This window comes from Quercus suber, unplaced genomic scaffold, assembly GCF_002906115.3.
Source record: "Quercus suber isolate HL8 unplaced genomic scaffold, Cork oak 2.0 scaffold_14, whole genome shotgun sequence".
Lineage (NCBI taxonomy): Eukaryota > Viridiplantae > Streptophyta > Magnoliopsida > Fagales > Fagaceae > Quercus > Quercus suber.
In genome coordinates, this window is record NW_027069479.1 from 2,350,212 (window position 1) to 2,363,667 (window position 13,456).

At 33.7% G+C, this 13,456-nt stretch overlaps 1 protein-coding gene across 1 annotated transcript; it reads right to left on the minus strand.

Moving 5' to 3' along the window:
* Positions 1–7,446: 7,446 nt before the first annotated feature.
* LOC112019280 (protein LIGHT-DEPENDENT SHORT HYPOCOTYLS 4) lies at positions 7,447–9,339 on the minus strand. The gene is made up of 2 exons (XM_024051819.2): positions 8,274–9,339; positions 7,447–8,021 (listed from the first exon to the last, which is right to left on the minus strand). The coding sequence occupies exons 1-2, from the start codon at positions 8,534–8,536 to the stop codon at positions 7,670–7,672; spliced, it is 615 nt and encodes a 204-aa protein (XP_023907587.1). The 5' UTR covers positions 8,537–9,339; the 3' UTR covers positions 7,447–7,669.
* Positions 9,340–13,456: the final 4,117 nt, after the last annotated feature.

Consider the following 13,456-nt stretch of genomic DNA (forward strand, 5'->3'; position numbering starts at 1 on the left):
ACAAACATTTTGGTTTGAGTGATGTTATCAAACGTATATATAAGTCACAAAACCCTAGATATATACCAATAATTTTTGAAATTTAACATCACGTAAAACCCTAGAACATTCTTGGTATGGTAGAGGTAAGACCACCATACACTAACTATTACAATATCTAAATCAAACTTAACTTTTCTAATCACAGGACTCGTAATTCTTGGTATTTGAGGTATTTTATGAAGGATGCCTATGATTTAATGGTTTGATTTGTTAAAAAAAAATTATTTGTATCATCTAGTGTATGTTTGGATAGTGCTGAAAAACACTTTTTAGCTGCGCCTTATGTTTTTTAGTAGGTCCTGTGCACTGTTCACAGGACCCATAAATACTTTTTTCAGCAAAAATAACTTCAAAACTAGATTTTACGGCACTATTTACACATTTAAAAGTTATTTTGTTATAATGTTTTCAGCAATAAGTGGTATTCAAACACACCTTTAATATCTGTTTGGATCCACATTTTGAGCTGCGTTTCATGGTTGCGTTTTCCTTTTTTTTTTTATTCATGCGCAACAGCTTTTAGGAGACAGTGCACTGTTCATTACTATTTGTGTACTGTTCATTATAAAAAAAAAAAAAAAAAGTCTCACGGCACTATTCACACATTTAAAAATTATTTTACTACAGTGTTTTCAGTTTTCAGTAAGATAAGTTGTATCCAAATGGATCTTTAATATACTTTTGGAGCTTGTAGTGACTTTTTTCTTTAGCTAGGTTAATACTAATCTACTTGAGGGTATTCGAGCCCCCACCCTCACCCACGTCCCATATACTTATGGGCATAGTTGAATCGTATGTGCAATTAAAATTTGATAAAAATTAAGAATATTGATTAAAAAAATTAAAAATTTATCATAGATACGATCAATTTAAACTGTATAAAAAAATTAAAAAATAAAAAAGAAGAAGAAGAAGAAGAAGAAGAAGAAGCAAAATATCAATATTTAAGATAAAAACATATTATTGTTCACAATATTAATTATTGAGCTCTCTTTGTACAAGATAAACATAAAGAGATCTCAAAATAATTTTACAAAAATGTTCAGCGATCAAATTCATAAATCATAGTATATAAATATATGATTTTAATGCTCAAACAATACATTTACAGGACAGTCGAATAATAAGATTGAGTTTAACTTATTAAGTAATTAAGAATTAAGTCAAAATACATATTTTTCAATTACTTCAAAATAATGCATACTAATTAGATTGGTTATATGATAATTTTTTTTAATAACTAAAATATAAATAATAACTATTGGGGGTAAGTGTCATTTTTTTAGAAATAGGAGGACGGTTTTGACATTTCCTCACACTAACCTTAAAGGAAGTTGGTGTAATTTACCCAAAATATAATTATGAAAGAAATATTGGGCATATAGTAGTAAGTCTAATACAAATTGAAGTAGGAAAATTATTTTATGGAAAAATATAATGAAAAATTGCAAAATTTTGAAATTAAAATAAGTGAAACAATTTCAAACTTTTACAATTTTTTCAATAATAACTTCATATATATTAAGGAGTACTATTGTGGAAAAAATTACAAATAAATCAAGGAAGATAGTGTCCCCTAAATTTCTTCCCTTAATATTAGGAATGGCAACGGGTTGTGTTTGGGACGGGTTTCTTTATCCCTGAACCCGCCCCTTGAAAGCCAAACTTGCTCTGTTAACTAAACAAGTTTTTTTTTTTTTTTTTTTAATCCCTACCCTGTTGAGCCCCACCCCACCATGCCACTTCAGGGCCCAATCTAAAGGCTCCTAAACCGTGGCTCAATCTATAAAAAAAAAAATTATGTTTTCTTGAGAAAAAAGAAAAATACGTAAATATTGAGAAAAAAGAATCACACTTTCAAAATAAAGCAATTGGGTAACCCAAAAGATTGAGAAAAAAGAAGAATGATTCATTGATAAATAAATCTCCAACAGATAAGTATCTTATACCCCAAACCATGCCTTACACGCATAGCAACACAAACAACAAATCCAAGGAAATCTCAAATCAAATCCACCATACCCATTCAAATTTCTTATTCACAAAAACCAAATACATTTGAAATCAAAATCTAAACAAGCACATGCAAGGAACATCAAATCTTAAGAACCAAATCTAAATCCCCAAACCCATAGGTTAAACAAAGAGAATCTAAATCCCCAAACCCATTGATCAAATAAAGAGAAAATAGAAGAAGAACATCAATAACCATTGCCGTAAATCACTATGGTTGTGGTCGTTGGGTTCAGCTATGACTAAACTTAGTGCAAAGCAAATAAAGGGAACAAGATTGAATGAAAGTGGGTGAGATTGGAGAGGCTTTGCAACGAGGAATGAAGAAAACCACAGTGGAAGTGAAAGAGCATATACCCACAGAAGAGAACCTTATTTTAACACCAAAAAACAAAAACAAAAAAAGAAGAGAACTTTAGATTGTCGTTTTTGTCTTCTTCAGTGAAGAGAATGAGATTGAGAGGCTGAGAGCTTGAGAGAAGGGCGGCTGTGATTGGGTGGCCAGCAGTAGAGAGAGTAAGAGTGTGGGTGAGAGCTTGCCGACGACAAGTGAGAGTGGAAATGGGCTTAACGAAGATTTGGCCTATGAGAGTGGAAAAGGGCTTGACGGCGATGTGGAGGGAGGGCTTGAGGGGGTGGCTGATGGCGGATTGAGAGAGTGAAAGTGTGGGTGGGTTAGTGAGGGTATGAGAGTGAGAGTGAGGGTTCGAGGCAGTTGAATGGCTGAGAGAAGAATTGATAGGGTTGGGGTTAGAGTTTGGTATAAGTGGTATATATATAGTTAGGTTATTTTTGTAATTTTAGTCTACCTGGGTTAGGTTCAGGGCGAGTATTACCCGACCCGATCCCACTTTGAGTTGGATAATAAAACCCAAACCTGGCCCTACTATTTCATAGGTCCAGTCAGGTACACTTGGGTTGGGGGCATTTTGTCATCCCTACTTAATATAGAGAAACATTGACAAATTTGAAGTACATGAAAATACCTAGATGATTTTATATAGGAAAATGCTATAATCATAACTTTTACCACAACTTGCTCACGTGGTAAGTTGTGTCTAGCGGAGTAAAAGCAATGGGTTCATATAGGTCTATGACTCTATCACTCATAACTAGCCACATAGATAATTAGCCACGTGAATAAGTTGTGACAAAAGTTGTGGTTCTGACATTACTTAAACGATTTAATTAAAGATTTGGAATGGCCTAGATATCAATTCGACCGGCTAAATTGGTGTAAGTGTAAGAATTATACTTGTGAGATGTGGATGTGCCATTTGACCCCAAGGCCATTGGCTGTTAAAAAAAAAATTATGACTTAAAATGACCTTTAGTGCATGTCTAGCATGGCCATAAGAAGTAGAATTTGGAGTAGAGCATTTGTGATATATGGTTTTATCTGAGAAACTTTTCCATGTTTGAGAAATTGTAATAAATAGTTCTTTAAAGTACTATATTTATAAAACATAAACAATGAATTGTAGAGCGTTTTCATGTAATTTCTTAATTTTAAGATTTAGCCTTAAAACCCTTTAGCAACTATATTCCATGTTTTCACCTTTATGGGATTCACTTCAAACCCTTTAGCAACTAAAAGAATTACATAACTCTTTAAGCGCTATTTTAAGAATTCTAGTAGACTTACCCTTAATGTACAATGCCTCAATCAGAATTGACCATAACTAGAATTCTCTTGTACTTTGTTGCAGCTTTCAATTTATGGAGATATAATTAGTAAACTCTGAAGTAGAACTGTGTGCTTTGGCATTTTCCTATAAGTAATATACATTGTACAAAGGCGAGAATTGGGAAGGTCAGTGCTTTAGCAGCATCTAAAAATGAGTGTTTGTCTACGTCAATCAATTTCAATAGCATCATGGATTGTGAGTTACTATTTAATCCGAATGTATCTGATTCATCAATTGCTTTTACCCTAGAAAAGAAAAAAGGTCATCCCTATCATATCCTTTTGTTCTGCTCAGATTGCTTAGAAATGCAAATACTCTTATTCTTGTTCAGTTCTCTTTGTTTCTCTACCTTTTATCCGTCATTTCAAGCACCACCACCAGCTTCCTATAAGTCACAATTCCTTTTTGGTGGATATGCACTTGGCTTCAGTAAATTGGGGCAATGATTTCATTCATGAACAGGCAGCAAATTAATTTGGTCAATGACCTCGGATAATCAATCTCTAGTCATTCGAAAAGATTCTTTAGGGGATACTATCTTCACTACTGCTTGAAAAGCAAGGTCCATCTAGAAGTTGGTGGTGGTGGTGGTGGTGATGATGCTGATAGTGATGATAATGACAATGATGATAACAATAATGTGAAGCTTCCTTCACATTTAACTTTCCACTTATATGATTCTCAAAAAAAACTTTCCACTTATATGCCCATTAAAAAAAAAAAAAAAAAACACTTCCCACTTTTATGCTCCAATTTAGTGAAAATATAAGATGCGAAGCCAACTCCATATAATTTACACCAGGAAATTATAATGTATTTGTGCATATGTACCTGAATTTAACTGTAGCGTAGAGAAATGTGCTAGAAACGCATTGATGTAACTAGAAGAGGTTGACTCTTTTTGTCATTTGATCAATATATTCAAGAAGAGTTAAACTAAACGAGTCAATGCGGTCTATGAATCATGACTCACACTTGCATCTATGTGTTTTTCCAGATAGCTTTTGCAACTAAAACAAGGCCTCTCTCTCTCTCTCTCTCTCTCTCAAGGCGCACACACAAACTTCATTTTTATGTAAAGGATCAATACAAAGATGATCCACTTATGACATGTCTATGAAGAAAAAAAGTGAAGCTTCCATTTTGCTTCCTATATACAATACTTAAAAACATTTTCCGCATAGAATCCTCTCCCCCACTAGCATATTTTTCCTTTCAAATAATGACAATGCATATAAGCAGGCATGCAAATTACCTACATGCGCATACAACAAACAATTGCACTAGCTAGATTACAAATGAAATTGGAACCCGCACCAAAAGGATACCTAGATTTCATCACTCTAAAAGCAGGCACTGTAAAAGCAGATTGTTAATTAAGATGAGAGATAGTAAAGGATCTAACAACATACTTGGAATAAATGGAACTATAAGTTTTACAACTAGTTTATTATGAGGTGTGAGAGATCAATAAAGTAGATAATTCCGAAAAAGAAAAATGAAGATCGATATTTAACAAAAAAAAAAAAAAAGCATTCTCTTTGCAGCATTGATCTTAGATATTCATGCCAATTAAACGAACAGTAAAGGAATGAAATCCAAATCCAATAGAAACACTTGATAAAGAAGACAAGTTCATGAAACAGGAATAAAAATAGTAAACTGTATAGAGATGACCTCTAATGCAATAAGATACATTTATATGGATTATAGATGATTTATAATTCCGCAAAACATACAATTAAACTTTCATTGTGATTGAAGCACAGTGATCTACATCATTAAAGGCTAATTACGCCTTAAATAAAGATGAAAAAAAAAATATAGAGAAAAGTAAATATTATAGTTGACAAAGAACTTCAAGTTGCAAACTCAAGAAGCAAAATATTGTTCAAAGAAGAAAAACATCAGTGCTTAATTAATTTGTGTCATGTATTAACCTTTACAGTTGGATAAACAAAAGAGGAGATAGTTGCTCAAGCAATGACTATCGAGTCACTATTAAATTCTTTAGTACATGGAATACCATCAACAAGAAATTAAAACATATAGTTTTTGATCCTGTAAGATTGTTGGATTAGTTTATAAAAGATGAGAAAATTAAAATTTAAAATGTAAACAGGGAAAGCATTGACAAGGTTCATATAATGAAGCATAAAATCCCTCGTTGAGCTGACTCAACCACAAGCAATTCTTATAATTAGAGAATCGATCCTACTATATAATATTTACAGGCAGATTCTACAACTATATATGTTGACACCATGAAGGTAATAGATTTATCTTGTTTTACTATATTGAGGGCCCCTTCATTGAATTTAAAAGATGTCATAGCTAATCCTATGATTAACCCGAATGATTAGAAGGGCGAATAGATCCTCTATGCATCAAAGTGGTAGTTTCATACCCCACTAAAATCACTAAAAATAAAAGTTTCACTAGCATCTAGCCTACGTACTAATAGTATTTTTCATCCTTCTAGGTCCAAAGCCATGATGAGCAATTTCTCTTCAAGCATAAAGGATTGTAGAGAATTCTTCTTTTGAGCCAAGACTAAGAATATCATAGAGGGATGACCCAACAATATCCAATCACAGATGGGTTGTCGGCCAGATTGATTAAGAAAATTTTCCAGAAATCTCCATTAGTTGATTTTCTATTCTCCCTGGCGCAGTTTCTATTTTCTTATTCATTAGTGCATATATTTTCCCAAGTTGGATCATTAATTAATGGATTTAAACTTGTTTTTTGTTTTTCTCCAATATATATATATATATATCTAAAGTATAGTTCCCATGATTGGAAGTCTTAACTAGTTTTCCACCATTTCAACGTTCATGTGGGTGTAATTTCACTCACTACTTTCACCTCTTTGTTTCTCTCCCTTTTTTTGGGTGCAATATATCTAGCTATTGTTTTACATATTCGGAAAATGACTGATGAAACTTTACAAGTCGATAGGTTAAAGTTTAACACATGAGGTCAAACTAATAGTAACATTAAAACTGTTAAACTAGCTTATGACGAAGTTAACACTTGTCTGCCATTATTTTTTTTTTTTTTACTGCTTCCCTAGCTAGCAGGCAAATGAAATGACAGCACCAACAGAATAAATTGATATTAATTGAACAAAAGTCATAAGCACTCACAAGATTTCATTTACAAAAGCCCAAAATAATTAGCCTAAAAGAAACTTGTTATGATTGATCTTTAAAGGTTTATATTTCTTCCTTTACACTATCTCTTAGTTCTCAGACAGTAAAGTTATAAAAGTGGCAACATAGAAGGGGGGAGAAAAGGAGTCAGAAATAAAGACTCATACTAAAGAAATGAATGAATGACCACTGACGACTAACATGAAACACAGGTATAACACAACGTATATGTATAGTGGTCGACATGTCTGACATATATAAGATCCTTATGTAGAGTAGTCATTTCAAGCTCTAGAAAAAAATGTAACTGAATTTTCTGCAACACCCATTAAAGAAGAGAAACCAGCCTTCAGAAATGAGAGATGAAAGACATATGAAATAATATGCAAATTTCTGGCTTGCCATACATGAATATATATATATATATATGCTCAGCTCAACATTAGAACATAATCACCATTCACTCTCCCCTACTGATCACCTTTTCCAGTGCCACTACTACTAGTCTACTATAAGTAATACTAACAGTACTGTTTGCATCAAAAGCAGAATAATAATATCTCAGATCCATGCCACTGCTTCGATAAAAGCAAACTGAATAAACAGACAGAGTTCAGTCTACAATAGCTAGCAACTTTAGAAAATTAACTAACCCTAATGAAAATACACTAAAAACCTTAAAGCAAACAAGCAATATAATAAGAGGAGGGACTGGTATTTGGAGAGCAGTTTTTTTTGATAGATAGATAGATAGATAGAGAATGGATTGGCTTATTGATGATGAGTTGCATGACCTGGTGGTGGTAGCTGCTGCGGTACCGGTGGTGCCGTCAACTGTTGCGGTGGGCGCTTCCGCTTCTTTTTCTCATAACTGATCCCTCTTGCTTTTGACTGTAAATCACGAACCTCACGAAGATACAGCCTAACAGCTCGAGCCCCAAATGGGTTTGCTTCTGGCTTCCCTCCGTTCTCTTCGAAGGCGGCTCTAAGGCGTCCGATGAGTGCGTCGAGGCTTCCCCACGCCTGTCTCAGTGGGCACGGGCAAGGCGCCGGAGGGTTAGGGTGCCCAAAGAAAGGGCAGATTGGAGTGTGCACCTTGGTCTTCCCAAATTGGTCAAGGTACCTGCAGTATATATAGTTCAAATGAGCTTAAGCCTTAAGCTTTCTTGACTGACAAACATTTTAACTGATTTTGGGTTCAAAACGTATCTTATAAAACGCTGGTGTCTTATAAGATGCACATGTGTAAGACCCACATGCTTAACGGAATAGTCAGATTTTCGAAGAGTTCTGAACAATTATATTAACAAAAAGGGGAAAAGAAAAGTAGTCTAAATAGTTTAAGCTTAAAGCTTATAGTTCAATCTGATTATACCGGAGGAATTCAAGGACGTGAGCACCGCTGCATCTTGAGAGTGAAAGAGGAGGGCGGTGGTTCTTGAGGTATTGGCCAAAGGTGTTCCAGTCACGGCGCTTCTGGTTTTCATAGCGGCTGCTGCTAGGAGCAGAAACTGAGGAAGAAGAGCTTGAGCCAACTAATACTAAGTTGTTATTGTTGTTGTTGTTGGTGCTAGTATCAGTACTCATGCCTGTGTTCTCTGAGTTGGAACTCTCCATTAATTCCGGAATTGAATCCATGGATGGATCTCCTTTTTGGGTGTTTGTGTTTTCGATTGATTAAAATGTCTTGGATCTCGAGAGCAACAATTAATGAGCCCTTGGTTCTTGGATATGGTGGGTGATCGATTTTGTATCCCTATCCAAGCTTTCTTCTTCTAGGGTTTTGCTTCTTAGAGCTATAGGATGATCTTAGGACAGTGAACTGTGAGAGAGAGAGAGAGAGAGAGAGAGAGAGAGAAGGGTTCAGTTGAAGAGAGGATGCATAGCTCTCTATAGAGAGGAAGAGAGCTATAGGATGATTCTATTTTATTCCGTCCGGGTGTTACTGTTAATGAAAACAACAATACTGAAGGAAAAAAGGAAAGAAAAAAAATTAATAAAAAAATAGAAAGCAAGAATGACACAAGCTTTGATTACTGATTGATATTTACATAATTTCCATTTTTGAAGAAAGAGAAAGAGAGGGAGGGACTAAAACTGCAGACGGTGAAGCAAAAGAAGATTTTGATATTCCAAACAAGTGAATATGTGATGAGATTGATTGGAGAGACTGAGAGGACTGTTCCTCTTTCCTCTCCCTCTCTCTCTCCTCTTTTTTCCTCTCTTGGAGTTTTTTGTTTGAGCAATTAATACTAGAAAACGTGGAAGGATATTTCACATTTTCACTGAAGGAATTTTTCGGTAGCTTTGGTTTCTGAAAATGTTTTAAGGGATTGGATCTTTTTTCTAAAAAAAGGTGAAGCAACTTATCTCTTGCTTGTTTTAATGGATTATTAAAACTATTCCTCTTCTTTGTGGAGTGAGAGAGAGAAAGGAATTGTGTTAGGGCTTTTTTGGAAATGGGAAAGGAATTGGACAGTACAGTAGGTTGGGACTGTGACAGGAAAAAGTTTGAAGGGTAAAAATTAAGGGAATAAGTGAAATAGGGGACATGATTTTGGTATCTTTGCACTGTTCATTGAATGACAGTTCCATATGCAGTGACCAGAGTACCCTTTTGAAATTTCATTTTTCAATTTTCTTCCCCTAAAATTGAACTTTAATAAATTTCTGACACAAGACTTTGGCTTCATCTCACTTCTATAATACTTGATATGAATGTACCGCCCATAGATTTCATGGGTTTTTTAGTTTTATTCCTTTTGAATTTCTTTTTTCTCTTTTGGCGCCAGACAACTGCACATTTTATGCAAAAAAAACTTTTTTCAAAGCCCAATTTTATGTACAACTTATTTAATTAACAAATAGGGTCATAAAAATGAGGAAAACAAAAATTATGTTTATTTCCATGGATTTGGGGAGATGTATAAATGACAGAATCTGTGTGGGTTAGAAGTAGCATCACCTTAAAGGAAGTGGCATCACCTTAAACAGACTAAACGAAAATTAAGATTGATGGTAGGTATTGTAACACTCGAGTGAAATACACATTGTCATGCTTCAAGCTACTCCAAACACCCCCCCCCCCCCCCCCCCCCCCAGGGGGGGGGGGGGGGGGGAACATCCATTAGTTGACCAAAAAAAGTGTTTTACATGTCAACTAGGAAGATCGAGTTAATGGAAAGATGAATTCTGATATCATGGCTAATTGATCAACTCTTCCCAGTTCCCATTATAGTTTTCATTCTAGGTCACATGTTGGCGGCAGCTAGGGTTGTGCATAAACCCACCAAAACCAACCCAACTTAACCTACTCCATAGTGTGGAGTCGGTTTTTAAGGATTGGTGGGTTGGGTTGAGTTATAAATTTTTTTTTGACAATGTCTCAGGTTGGGTTCGGGTCATGAGATTTACAAATCCGCCTAACCTGACCTACCTATATTTAATATTATTTTAATTTAAAAAATATATCTTATATAATTTTGTTATTTACTTTTTTGCCTCTCTTCCTAAATAAATCCCAAACCCTAAATTTTTCTCATATAGTTTGTGTTTGTTTAGTGTTATGCTCATGATTATTTGGTCATAAATTTGATTTTATTTGTGGTGGTGATGTTCTTATGCTCAATTTAATAATAATAATAGTAATTAAAAAAAATTGTCCAACCTATAGGTCCAACCTGATCCACATGAGTTGGGTTGAGTTGGACCCCTGTGATGGGTTGGGTTGAAAAAACTCCTCAACCCGACCCATGCACACCCCTCGCGGCAGCCATAGTTAGTGTTGCTATTGTCCTTTATATTGAAATAGGAAAAAGAAAAAGAAAATAATGTAGAAAAAGAAAGCAAAAACAAGAGAATTGATGTGATTCGATTTGATGGACTACGTCCATAATGAAAAAAAATCCTTTAGCAATTACATATGCATTATGTTGAACTATGTTAAATTGAGTATTACAATGAATTCAATGTATATGTTAATAGAAATACATTAGGAATATAGTATAGAAGATATACATTGTATCCACGGGTATTATAGAAAATATTAGCTTGTATTATTTATGGTAATATCTTGATATATAATATCCTAATATATTCTTAACACCCATCAAACACAAGGTGGAGGCATACTGAAGATTTGAGTGCAATGAAGATTTTCAAATATTTTCAAATGAATTAGGAGCCACCAAGAAATGTTATAAAAAAAATTTAAAAAATAGTACCACTATCAAAGAGGAAGAAACCCATGAAGTTTGTGATACATGTGGAACATATCGAAAGAGCTTTAGCACGAGAGCGTAAGAAGGCACGTATCCTATACATGTAAGAGATCATTTGATATTTGATAATAGAATTTCATTTATAGTAAACTATCTTAATAATGGAATATGTTAGGTTCTAAAAGTTTAGAACAATTGGCAAATTGCGAGTACAAACTTGTCTAGATGTAGATCTTAGAGTCTATAGAATTTATTAGACAATATTCAAGGTGTTGCAAGTTAGAATACAAGAAAAAGAAAGTTGCAGGTTCAAGAATTCGAATCATGCTAGGTTCTATCGATCAAGAGAACAAATTTGACCGATCGAAAGATGGATTCTGCAGAATTTAATTAAAGCCCAACAGTCCATTAAGTTATTAGAGTTTCAGATCTAATTCTCCTAGTATTTAATGGAAACCCTAAGACAGTTGAGTACCCAATTTTATGATTGCAAAAATGCAAGATGGATGAATAAAATAATGTAATTCATGTCCTAATCTATATGTGCAATGCAAGTGAATCCTATATATCACAAATGATGCATGAAGACTGATCGATTAAGAACCTAAAAAAAAAAAACCTAAAATTTTTATCGATTAACAACACGCATACACTTTGCTAAATTGGGTACTCAACTTGATTTAAAAATTGATTGATTGATTTTGTTCTATATATTTTAGTATATTCTATTTTTTCAAGATGTGTGAAATACTAAAAATTGAGAATTTTTTTTAAAGAGATATGGTGGATAATAAATGTGCAAATATTTTCTCTATTCTTAATGTTAATTTGAGTTCAAAATACCTTGACACATGAAAACACATTGCATGCTAAATTTTTATTTCATTGAGATCTATATTGTATAGTCTTAACTGATTGTGCCTAAAGTGTTTGCATGCATTTGTTTATGGGTCACATAATGTCTAGTTTGCATATATTGAAATAGAGAATATCTGTATTCAAGTGAATCCTCAACTTATTATTTTTTTTAAGTTAGGTTTGTGTTTCTTTAGTTTTCACCACCTTCTAAATTTTTTCCAAAATTATTTTTTCCAAAACTTGTTTTGTTTTTCCTATATTTTTATATGGGGAGAAAGCTGTTTTTAAAACCTATGATGTTCATAGGAGGAGTTGTTGCTCTTCATCGGGGGAGTTGCCTCTATTTTCTATAGAGCGTATTTTTTTTGTGTTCCCTTGATTCTCTATTTTCTCTTACCCTCTGTTGTGTATGTTTACTATCTACCTTTTGATTGAACTGTCTTTGTTGACGTGACAAAAAGGGGGAAGAAATAGATGAAATTTGGGAAATCATGTTTAAAAGGTTTCTAGCTGTTTTTATTTAGGATGAGATGAAATTGTTGAGGAAAAAATAAAAGTTTTGATGTATATAACTTAGGGGGAGAGTTAGATTAAATCTTTAGTGCATACTTGCTTTATGCTTACATTGTTATTCATATTTTTTATCTGTCTTTATTTCCACACATGTATTGATGTGCTCTTTTGAGCATTTCAGGAAAGACAGATATGCATATTTTGATCAAGAACTTCCACCTCTTCTTGCAACTCTTGTGTTAGAAGTATTAGATTGAAATTTGTGATGTGTTTGGGCATTTTATTGTAATAGGATTGTTCTTGTATTTGAGCATTTCATTGTGTATGTAAGTTTTGTCACAAATTGCCAAAGGGGGAGATTGTTAGGTTCTAAAAGTTTATAAAAATTGGCAAAATCGTGAGCACAAACTTATCTAGATATAGATCTTAGAGTCTATATGATTTATTAGACAATATTCAAAGTGCTGCAAATTAGAACACAAGAAAAACAAAGTTGTAGGTTCAAAAATTCGAAACATGCCAGGTTTGACCAATCAAGAGAATAAGTTTGACCGATCAAAAGAAGGATTCTGCAAAATTTAATTAAAGCCCAACAACTCATTAAGTGATTAGGGGTTTCAAATCTAATTCTCCTAGTATTTAAATAAAACCCTAAGACACGTTTTGATATGACTTTAGAGGTGCTCTTTTGAGATCTAAAAAATATTGTGCCTTCTCATTTCAAAGTCACTACTAGAAATCATTCTCATACTATTAGAACCGGTAAATCTAAAGTTGCTACTACAAGATCAAAAACTACTAATGATCTAAACCTTTAAGTGGGATCTCAAAGTCACAAACGTGAGTGTTTGTGTACAACAAATTCATATAGAAGAGTCCGTGGAGTAGGAGCTGCATGTGGTCATGTGAATAAGTTTTACATGAAATAGCTTTAGATTTTAGAGAGAAAATCTATTGTAAACTTCTA

What these genes read in the sequence shown, in the direction of transcription:
- LOC112019280 (XM_024051819.2), bottom strand. Translation starts at nt 8,536, where the DNA reads ATGGATTCAATTCCGGAATTAATGGAGAGTTCCAACTCAGAGAACACA. An exon ending in CACGTCCTTGAATTCCTCCG is followed by an intron (nt 8,022 to 8,273) that starts GTATAATCAGAT and finishes TATATACTGCAG; the next exon opens with GTACCTTGACCAATTTGGGA.